The sequence below is a fragment of the Sinocyclocheilus anshuiensis genome, unplaced genomic scaffold (assembly GCF_001515605.1).
Source record: "Sinocyclocheilus anshuiensis isolate Anshui unplaced genomic scaffold, SAMN03320099.WGS_v1.1 scaffold186, whole genome shotgun sequence".
Classification (NCBI taxonomy): Eukaryota; Metazoa; Chordata; class Actinopteri; order Cypriniformes; family Cyprinidae; genus Sinocyclocheilus; species Sinocyclocheilus anshuiensis.
The window spans coordinates 2,254,750-2,266,772 of record NW_015542355.1 but is presented as its reverse complement, the minus strand read 5'-3'; the positions used below and the strand labels follow the sequence as shown (position 1 = coordinate 2,266,772).

Below are 12,023 nucleotides of genomic sequence, written 5' to 3'. Positions count from 1 at the left end.
GTCGAGCAGCTGGCTGTCTGGTGCAGTCTCAACAACCTGGAGCTCAACACGCTCAAAACTGTGGAGATGACTGTGGACTTCAGGAGAAACCCCCTGCACTCTCCCCACTCACCATCATGGACAGCACTGTGGCTGCAGTGGAGTCATTCAGATTCCTGGGAACCACCATCTCTCAGGACCTGAAGTGGGATACTCACATCGACTCCATTGTTAAAAAGGCCCAACAAATGTTGTACTTCCTTCGCCAGCTGAGGAAGTTTAACCTGCCACAGGAGCTGCTGAAACAGTTCTACTCAGCCATCATTGAGTCTGTCCTGTGCACTTCAGTAACTGTCTGGTTTGGTTCAACTACAAAATCAGACATCAGAAGACTACAGAGTACGGTTCGGACTGCTGAAAGGATTATTGGTGCTCCCCTGCCCACCCTTCAAGAACTGTATACATCCAGAGTGAGGAAAAGGGCTCAGAAAATCACTCTGGGTCCCTCACATCAAAGTTATCCCCTTTTTGAACTTTTACCATCTGGCCGGCGCTTCAGAGCCGCAAATACCAGGAGAGCCAGGCACAAGAACAGTTTCTTCCCCCAGGCAATCTATCTCATGAACAGTTAAATGTTCCCCACATTATGCAATAAAAATGTGCAATAACCTTATATTTATTTGTTACCACCTCCATCCTAGTACATCCCTGCATCTCATTCTATCCTATTCCATTCTATCATCTATAGCACAACTGTACATACAATTTTATTTTTCGATTTATTTTTCAATATTTGTCTATTTATATTTAAATGTTTTTTTTTTTTTTATTCTCATCTTATTTTTTATTATGTGTGTTGTTGTTGTTGTCTCTGTGTACTGGAAGCTTATGTCACTAAAACAAATTCCTTGTATGCGCAAGCATACTTCGCAATAAAGCTCTTTCTGATTCTGATTCTGAAATCACAGTTTGTTTTGTTCTTACTAACCTGAAAAACTGGCAGATCTAGAGATTATTTCATCCACAAAAGCACTCGTTGGATCAACCGGTACCTCGTAAACATGACTTTGTTTCCAAGTAGACTGATAATAAACCCGGTGTGCCCTTACTCCAGGAAGCTGCTTAAAATCCGCCAATCTGATTAAAGCTTGCCAGATAGAGAAAATGCTTTCCAGTTTTGTGTGCAATACCCATCAGATGGTCAGTAAATTGTGGGTCAGTCTGTGGGTGTCCTGTCTAGGAATAATCAGGTTTTAAGGTAATTGTTGACCATAAAATTTTAACAAAAACATCTTTAAAGTTTTTGAGTGAGTGTGGTCTTCTAGGCATAGGGTTATCTGAGCAAAGCAACTGCTGACAACAACGTAAGCTATATTAAGTGGTTTTACTTGGACAGCTGTGGAATTTCGCTGAGAGATGATATGATTCATACCGAGTGAGATTTGCTAAATTCAAACCTACCTCATAGCAAAAACGCTATGATGCGGTATCATTTGTTCAGTTCAGAGACCATCGGCTAAGTGTTACAGACTCTTTCTGTTCATTAACCTTAGAATGACCTATTCAAATAAACCAAAGAGCCAGATGACTAATATACTAATAGACATGCAGGTATAAACACACACATACAGAGATATACACGCTTACAGCTAAAAGTAACAAAAAAAAAACTTCCCAGAGTACCAAAACTTTCCAGAGAAATCAGCTTGATATGTTGGGGCCACTCAGATCAAAAATAAATGCTGTATTTCTTACTGTCTCTAAACAAGATGCACATGCACATGTGCACAGAAATAAATGGTCAAGCTAAGAAGGCTTTAACATTATTACAGTATCATACACAAACACTGGTAGTTTAACTAGTTGTGTCAGGAAAATTCAGTGAATTAGAATGATTTAAGTACAGCCAGGAGGATTACTGTGAGTCGCATGATGCCCTAAACAATTATAAACACAGGAGAACTCTTTTTATTTCCTCTAATGAGCCTTTAACATGTTGCATGTGTGCCAGCAAATAAATTCACCCTATAATGCATGGTGTCCACCACAGTGGATGGTTCTAAAAGACATTTTAACCAATCTAACCGTGATGTTATATCCAAACCATCTTTGAGCCTTACTCATAATTCAACGTAATTCTTTATATTTTAGTGTGTATCTCAAATAACATATAAATCCTCAAAATACATACAATACATATTTTTTTACTTAATTTTTTCCCATATTTTTTTAAAATATAAATATATAAAATAAAATAAAATAAAATAAAATGCTGTGTGTATATATATACTGTTGTGCATTACAAAAGGTCCGCATGATCCTCTACTTTGTAAGAGTTGAAAAAAGGGCCAGTAACAGGAAATACTCACAACCACCTGAGCAAGGGCATGTGCTGACAGAGACTCGAGTCAGGGAGCCACAACAGGGACGTGTTAACCATGGATCTGAAAATGAATAAAGATTCAAATTAACCACCTAAAATGGCAATACAGCCTCGATGTGCAGACTGTCACTGCAAGAGCCTTGAAGGTCTTTACTGTAGAAATTCAGCAAACCCCCTGCAGCACTTTTAGATATGACTGAATCAGTTTCAGAGGAAAAACAATCAAGGCTTTCTGCCAGACTAGCTGTGTGCTATTAGGTGTCCTCTGTTTCACAAGCATAATTATCTGGAAATTGTTTTTTAAATTAGTTCTTGTCAAGTGAATCCTTAATTATTATCAACTAACTAATGAACTAACATATTAATTTAAAAACATCTCCTCTGAAAGAAGGTCATTCATTTAGTCAAAAACACCAGGAAATTAGACATTACCCTTAGATGCAAACAATACATAATTTAGCTTATTATGCAAATTTAGAGAACAATTTTATCTGTTCTCATAAATGAAAGATTAATAGAGTGCTTATTATTCAGTGGACACTTGTACAGCTAATTTACAAGGTTGTATTTATTTCATAATAAATCACAGATTTTTTTTTTGTTCAGTTCCCATATTTACTTTTGTGTGTTTCACAATGCTGTCTATTTAGCAGTTCAGTCCAGTACGGAGTCACACCAATATGGATGCATCATTGGGCTCAAAGAATAATTTTCTGTAAATACAGACTCCCGCAAGCTAAGCTTTTGCATGCAATGGCTAAATTGCAAACAGAACCAGGCTTCTGGAAACTGTTCAGAAGACATACTACTGTTATTTCAGCAATTACGGGTATCACAAAGCGAAATGAACAGGAGAAAACATTACAGGCAAGCGTATAATCACTTCTGGAATGACTTTAGATACTTACCTTCACTCATGAAAGGTAATCTCATGAGGGACTGTTCTGTGCAGTGATGCTTAATATCTCTTAGGTTTTTTCTGTTATTAGTTGGCCGACCCTGAGAGAACCCTGATTTTTATTAAAGTGGAGGAACGTAAATGAAACATTCATGAAACATGATTCAGTGATTCAATTATACTTAGCAAGCCGAAAGTGGCAAATAATATGAAATTGTGCCATATGTTCATTCATAAAGCTGTGACGGACAAGCAAAAAATTATAATTATGATTATAATCAGGGGCGGATTTAGTGATTTGGGGGCCCCAGGCAAAATATATGAATGGAGCCCTATGTATTTAGCCTTGAGGTTCCTTTTTTTGTTGTCATGCTTACTGCTGCATCATGGTGCCCCACAGTTGTGTCCATGTTATAATGGCTTTCTTTCATGTTGTAGACCACGAAATAACAATTGATTTACAGTTTTCACAAAAACAAAATCAATTATAAAATAATAAACCTCACAACTGAGCCTTTAAACTATTTTTTTAAGAAAAGAGATGAGTCGGAAGTATAAATTATGATATTAATTTAAAACGGGGTTATGTGGGTGGATTTTCGCATTGGTCTGAACAAAAACTGCAGACGAGATTATTACCAGCAGGAAGCGCTTTTGGAACATCAGAAATACAGCGGTTTCCTCGGTAACTACAGTAAACAAAGCAGCGCTGTGCTCATAAATGCTACTTTATCAGATAAAATGAAAATGCCATGGAAAGTTTTCTGAAGACAGTCGGCTCCCTTCATTCATTCATATAAAAACTTGAATTAGTGAGAATGAGAAAAGTGTGAAAAAATATCGCCTATATTGAGGAGGAAAGTCCACTGATGACTGTGATGAGTTACCAACGTAAGCCTGTGTGCCAAAGGCTGTCTAATTCTAAGCTTTAAAATACACTTATTTTAGTTATTTTAACTACACATTAAATTGAAAATGAAAAAAATAATGAAAAGGCAATTATACATTTACACACCTAAGGATTATATCAACCAAACAAACTGCGTATGCGTCCTCTACTTGGATAAGTAGCAGCATTTAAAACATATAATATGCACTGTTGCTCAATATTTAATTACAGCTTCAGATGCATGATGTTTTCATTTGCTACAAGCAGGATACACAAGAAGTGTGTTCAACTCGGACTCGCAGATGGTTGTCATGGTGATAAACACCATAAAAAGCAGCTGTTCGCTTGTCCGTGCTTAATGTGCATCTCGTTGATGAAAAGCATTTTAGGGGGCCCTTGGCTTTTGGGGGCCCAAGGCGGTTGCCTACCTTTGCCTAATGGGTAAGTCCGCCTCTGATTATAATTGACTAAGAATGCACAATTTATTTGCACACAGTGTCTGAGTTTGTAAAGATTCTGGTTCACTAAATGAATTATGCAAATCATGTAACAGCGCAAACATGGGCCACAAAGTCTGTGCAATTTGCATGCTGCAGATTTTTGCTTAGAAATACTGTGTGGGAAAAATACTGTGTAAATGTTTCAGATTTACTTGAAATAATCTTAATATTTCAGTTACCACCCAACGAAAAACACACGATCAGCCTGAAAACCAGCGGGTCGTTCTATGATCTAAGTGCCTTTTCCAGTTTGAGAAGCTAAAAATAAATAATTACAATAAAAATATAATAATAAAAAAATAAAATAAAATAAATAAGCGAATAGATATAATAAACTTAGAATTCATTTTATTTGCTAATGCTAATATTTCTAGTAAATCTACTGAAAATGGTTACGAAACATAAGATAAAATGAGGGATATTTTTTTATTTATGGAGTAGTTCATTACTTTAAAAGGAAAAAAATATGATTGTAAGAGGGTTGATGTACAACCTAGAGAATATTATGTAAATTTATCACGATATTTTATTCAAATCTTTTTTTTTTATTAAATAAGTAATAAAATACAAAAATCCATCTATATTCTATGAACAATATTAATTTTATGTTCATCAAAATGTTTGTAAAATGTAAAAAAATCTTGATGAAAAAACATAAACATAAAAATGCAATAAAGTCACTGGATTTTAGTTGTTGTCTTTAGAAAAAAGACTATAGCCCCATAGAAAACAGGTTCTGACAGAGTCTAACAAGGACAAAATAAAATATTTCATAAAAGAAGACAGTAATCAGAAGAGAACATTGATAAGAAAATAATAGAAGGAAGAGGAAAAGAGAAAAATAATAAAATATAAATGAAAATGAAAATGAGTGAGAAGAGGAAAAAAATGAACAAAAAACAGATGTGATGCAAATAAATATCACTTTTGTACTCTAGTCATTTCTGTCTCAGCAGTGAAACTAGAAGCCAGAGGACATTTCCAGGGATATTAAAGACATTCTGATGAGGGTTATCATTATGATAATGAATTTCTTACTACTTGGACAAATGGCAAATGCACAACGGCCTTCAGGCAACCCACATTTTGAAATCTAAAAGTGTAAAATGTCTGTTAGCTTTCTTGTGGGTACAGACAGTTCTGTGTTACGGTGAAAAGATCAAAAAGTTGTCTCAGAGATGGTTTGCTGAGTCTTGTTGCAGAAACAAAATTAGCTGAGTTTCAGGGTTAATGAACCCTAGATTACTTTTGTTGTTACTTGAACGATGAGGTGCCTTTCTGTTGACATTCTCTTGATGATACTTGTAACCAACAAGTGAACGCAAAAGTACTGCTAAACTCAGATATGTCTTCAACATCTCAAATCATTGTGGGAATTGTGCCATTGCCTTGATTTAGTGCATAGTAACAGGAAAACACAGGGGAAAAGTAGTCAAATTAACTTTAAACTCATGAAACAACATCCTAGAAATAGTTTTCAATTTCTTGTCAGACAATTGGATCAGAAACAGGGACAAGCTTGATTAAATATACAATAAAACAAAGCTTGGCATTTTCATCAAAGAGATAACTGTAAGGACAACTTATTAAACAAAATGCCACAGTGAAGAATCACCATGAAATATTTTAAAACACCAAGATACTTACAGAAATGTCAGTGACCTCAGACCGATGAACGTATCGCAGGTAATGGTTTTAAGTGGGTTGTGGTCTAACACTCTGAGGGAAAAAAAAATAATACAATAACTGAAATGTCTTTTATAAAATGTTTTTTTTTTTTTGCACAAAAACAAGAAATATCTTGTTAGCAAATCTTCTGTCAGTGACTGTGCTTGTTCAAGTACTACATAAATCTGCCCAACCTGCGTCTGGGTTTGGCAACCGAAAAGCCACCCAAGTAATTCTCAGCTTCTTTCTGCAAAACCACATTCTATTTTCAGCACTTTCCAGAGCCAAATTCTACTAACTCAGAGCTATTCCACAGACCACATCTTTTCTGTGTGATTATGCCAAACTTAATTAAGCATCTATTTAACAAGGGAGACAACAAACAAACAAATATTACTAAATATGAGATGAGATATTGTGTAACGCCAAACTATAGGATGAAGTTCAAGAAAAAAATTAAAAAAAATATTTAGTAAACAAAACAAACACTTGAAACATAAAAAATAAACATAAAATATTAAAATATAATAGTGTATATAGATACACTAAATATGTATGTTACTGTATTGTTGTAGTCATTACATTTTATATGTAATAAATGTAAAAAGAAAAGTTCAAAACTTCATGACACTAGTACAAAACAACAAATAGTGGCTAATTGATGGTTTCCAGTTTGACCACGGTCTCAACTCTCTACTTGTATTTATTTTGTGATTGATATTTGATGCAAAAGCACAAGAAGAAGCCATTTTCCCCTTTTCTAATACATTAAAGTGTTGCAATGCATACTCACAGCCAGTCTAACTTGTGTAGATCTCGGAATACACCAGGTCCTAAATATGTTATGTGGTTTTGGCTGAGAAACCTGCACAAAAGACAACGTTTAATTATAAACACAGAAAAAAAAAAAGCTATGTCCCCTGTCAAGGTTAAGCATTAAATTGTCCAAAGTATTGATTTACAGACATAAAAAGAATAAATTGCCCTATTAGGAATCCAAATGAATACAAGCATAGCAACTCATTTCTGACTCATGTCGTGCTTCTTCTGAGATGCTTTTGAATGAACTAAAAACTGATTGGAATAGAAAGGAAAAGGTAAGTTTGTAATTCCTACAAAACTGTGTAAGAAGTCATTAATCATCTAGAGCTGACTTTCCCTAATGATATACATCATCATCTTCTCAGGATAAAGCTTGTCCTTCCTCACTTCTGGGACAATTGACTAAACAATAGTCTGTGCCTACTCGGCCCCATGAGCAGAACGATCTACAGCCCAAAGATGCCATTGTGCTCCACACCTAAAGCAATAGCAGAAGAAGCATTGAACACATGCCACAATCTTGGGCGGCACATTGTTCAATATTCAATCTGGGACTTTCATTTTCTCATCTCCAGTTCGGCTGGAGACGTCTGAACACCTCTCTCACTGGCTTCTCATGAAGTTCAAGAAATGGCATTGACTATCAGTAACACCAGAACAGAAAGAATATTTTGAATCTTTTTAAAAAGGTGATCTGAAGTGAAAGATAAGAAAAAAGAACTCACAGTTTTTCTAGACTGAATAGTCCGCCGAAGGCACGGCTTGAGACCATCTGAATTATGTTGCTCTGAAGAAACCTGTTCAAAAAGAAAGTCGAAACAAATAAGTGCTGATAATATTAATGGATTCTATTAATCTGTTGTGGTTTGGATGCTCTTTTGGACATCTGACACCAGAAATGGCTAGATATTCAGCTTTAAAACCTAAAAAGTTGCTTTGTGAAAATTTTAGCCAAAGCCAGCTGCTAAATAACCATTCAGAAACACATTCGAACCCAAACCTTTGTGTTTGCATAACTCATCATAACAATGTACACTTCTCATGCTGTTCACTGTAGCGTCCCAACATTTTTGTTTTTAATTAACAAATATATTTGATGTCAGTTAATACCTCATTTTTATTAGCCTCATTTATGTTGTGACAGTGGGCGGACTTAGTCTATTATTTAGTCTCACACAGACAAAGTTTTCCTTTCATCAGGCTCTTAATGATTGAAATACAGTCATCTTTTAGATTTTTGAAGGCAAATAAGGCCATAAAACATTAGAACATTGAGTAATGTTACTAATAATAATCACGCACATGTGCGAAACAAAGCAAGTAATGTTTACTTGCACATCTGCCTAATTACTTTCAGGGAGGGACCATACTGTGAGAGAAAAAAGGAAAAGAAAAGAGACACGAACAAGCACTGGGATCATATCCACATGTTATGTTGTTAATTTACTTCATTAATACAAAACTACATGAGGTGATCGGAATGATCTTGTATATAAAATGTTAATCTCTCAGAGGAGATACCCTCCTACAAGCCCCTGTTGTTTTGGTCTTCACCCCAGATGATATCAAATCCTGAAAAATGCCCCTAGCATGCTCCTGTTCTCTGTTTTATATTAGTAATAGTTTTTAATTCATTTTTGTTGGATCCATGAGCCAGAAACTACTGAAAATGCAATACTACTTTTTTAAAGGGGACCTATAATGCAAAATTTTACATAGTATTTGAACATAACTATGCCACCCTATAATGGTAAAAATCCACCCGCCCCATTTTTTATATTCTCCATAAATCATAAACGGCCATTCTGGAATGCTGTCTCGTAGGGTTAAGCCCCACCTGTGACTGGTGACGGACTAAAAGTGTTGGTAACTTTGCAGATTTGTTGCTAGATTTAGCACCTTTTCAGACTACCTTAGCAACTTTTTTCCCCCAAAAAGTAACTAGCAACAAACAACAAATTCAGCTATTTTTAACATTCATTTGCATTTTCCCTCTAAAACACATAAAAAGAGGAAACCATTGATCAGCTAGTTGGCCACGCAGCAACTCAGTCTAGCATGTCAACATGTTGCCTAGTTGCCATTGTTCAATAATAATAGTTAATTTATGATACACCTTGATATTAGCTTGTACCTATAATTGTTGATCATTTAGGTACACTATAAGAAAAAAATATGTAGAAAAATGGAAAAGGTAGTGGTAATTTTCTGCCAAGACATTATCCGTTAACTTTACAGACATTTCCTGTAACCCTAAAATGGCTTTGGATTCAAAGGATAAGAGTACAGTTCACAACGAAGACTTAGGGCAGTCAGTAAATTATTAAATACATAATCTTGAAATTGAATGCCATTCCAGTTGCTGCCAGAGATTTACTTGTACAATAAAGATGTGCTTTAATTTCTCTATACTGTCCTGTCCCAATAAAGGCAAAAACTTCAAAAAAATAAATAAATAAAACTCTCGAAATGCAGTGACGGCAAACATTGCCATAAAATTCTCATGACATCTGGAGGAATGCAAATTAATTTATGCCAGTCTTGACTGCACTGATTTGTTCACTGGAGAGGACTGACCTGCCTTTTTATTTCATACAGAATGTATTGCTCATTAAATGCATATAAATCGGTTTAAATGGGCAGTAAATCCTTCAAGATTCTGAAGAGAAGTCAGTAAATGGCCTCTGTTCCAAACCTTTTTACTTTAATTTGAAAGAAGGATGATAATTTCATCGGACACTTTTTCTTGGGTGCAGAAGAGCTTAAAATTAATGTGCAATTCAAGTAAAATGAGATGAAAAGCATGCTCTCGATTCAGAATTTCCTCCAGTCTGTGAGGGACACAGTGACCCAGTGAGAAAAGCAGAGCTCTGAAGCTCTTACCAGCAACATTATCAGCCATCACCACTCTCTCCCAACGAGGTGAAAGGGAATTTAGCGATTCACTGAAGCATTCATGGGCATGCTAGGAAGAACTGGGCTCATAACTGAGAAAGAATTAGCTTTCTCTGAGCTCATGATGTTAAAACTAAATTATTTGGACACTTTAGAGTTTTCAATGCTTAGTAGAACATTATGAACTACACCTGGGGACAGCTGCGAGAACCTGAAAACCTGACTTTTTATATCCACTAAAAATTACCCTGAGATCAGTTTAATTAAATACCATTCACACATATTAAAGGAATAGTTCACCCAAAAATGAAAATTTGCTCACCTTCAGGCCATCCAATATGTAGATGAGTTTGTTTCTTCATTAGAACAGATTTGGACAAAATTTAACATTACATTACTTGCTCATCAATGGATGACGTCAAAATGAAAAACTGAAAAAATCTAAATAATCCAGTCCATTTTTGTAAGTTTGTAAGCATCACATGTATCATTAAGATGTTTTAACTTTAAACAATTGCTTCAGGCCAAAATATGAGTCCTCTATCCATAATAACACTTCCTCTAGTGAAAACTAGAGGAAAAACCTATTGTCCTCCTACATCAAAACCCACTTGTTTAGAACTGTTTTGGACTGTTTTCACTTGTAAACTACACTTAATCTGTGCATATTTCTCTCCTAATTCAGACAAGATGACTTTTTCACTGGAGAAAGAAATATTCTCCAGTAATGATGAATTTATTACAAACATGACTGATAGACTGGAGTCATTTCGATTACTTCTGGATTATTTTGATGAACTCGTCTATACCTTGGATGGCCTGAGGGTGTGTAAATTCTCAGCATTTTTATTTTTTATTTTTGGGTGAACTATTTCTGCTGCTTATTATAACATTAACAGACAAAAAGTGTCTAAAAATAGACAAAAAGTGGGGAAAAAAAATACTTTGAGACACTAGGTCTCTAAAAATTCCCTTTGCACAGAATTTGAATTAGCATATTTCTGTCATGACAACTCTCTGAGATCTTAGCATGGTAATGTACACAACAATGTTAATGTGTTTGGTCTTGGCGGAATAGATCTGCTATGCTGATGCTGTGGCAGAGCAAGTATCGAGACTTGCTACTGCTAAAACATCCACAGACATGCTGCTGTGAGTATATAGGAAATACTGTTGTAGCAGATATAACATATATGAAATAACAACCATATAACATGCATGAAATTACCCCATAGCAGATCTATACAGGTGGAGCTGGGGAAGGTGGAGTTTCTGAAGAGTGCTGCAACTGCTACAGCAAGCACTAGCCAAGTATTTGAATGCAAGCTCATTGGCTGTTGATGTGAAAAGAAACTGCGCCTGTGAATAATGTTGTGATTATATCAGATTAAGTTAGAATCTATCGGCCTGCGCCATCTAGAGTTTCATGACAGAACTTTGTATTTCTGACAACTTCATAACATTGTTAGAGTGATCGGATCATAAAAACCTAAAAGAGATGTTAATACTACAAGTAACTGGGATTTATACATATCCCTACTAAATAATAGTTGAAAAAATGAAAAATTTAAAAATGAAAAGCCAGAAAATCAAAGATATTCAGATCAATAAGCCTAAACTGTTGTAAAAGGCTAAACACAGAGGACATCTGTCATTTCTACAGGCTCAACATTCCACAGATGTCCCAACAACCTTTTACTCTTCCTTTCATAGTCTTCTAAAAAAATATATTAATCTGTCTTTAGGGGTATTTTATCCTCATCACCACATGTCGCTGCAAGTTTTTCTCATCACAGTTCAAAAATACGATGTGTAAAATAAACTGAGCTTTATGATGGGGTATCAAGTATGAGTTGTACCCAATACTGAATGTGCATTTGGAGTTTAAAAATAAAAATTAATCATCACAATACTACCAAAGAAACGATTCTGAATTGATAGACTCAGCCAAAATTAACTGTGTCCTTCTTCCTGACAAATATCAAAACT

At 35.3% G+C, this 12,023-nt stretch overlaps 1 protein-coding gene across 1 annotated transcript in view; it reads right to left on the bottom strand.

The window, feature by feature from the left end:
* The window catches only part of LOC107691673 (relaxin receptor 2-like), a 45,328-nt gene that overhangs the window by 9,631 nt on the left and 23,674 nt on the right, over window positions 1-12,023 (bottom strand). Inside the window, exons 6-9 of the mRNA XM_016490430.1 lie at window positions 7,865-7,936; window positions 7,111-7,182; window positions 6,297-6,368; window positions 2,349-2,423 (exon numbers count right to left, since the gene is read on the bottom strand). Coding sequence (XP_016345916.1) covers window positions 2,349-2,423; window positions 6,297-6,368; window positions 7,111-7,182; window positions 7,865-7,936 — 291 coding nt within the window. The remainder of the gene's footprint in view (window positions 1-2,348; window positions 2,424-6,296; window positions 6,369-7,110; window positions 7,183-7,864; window positions 7,937-12,023) is intronic.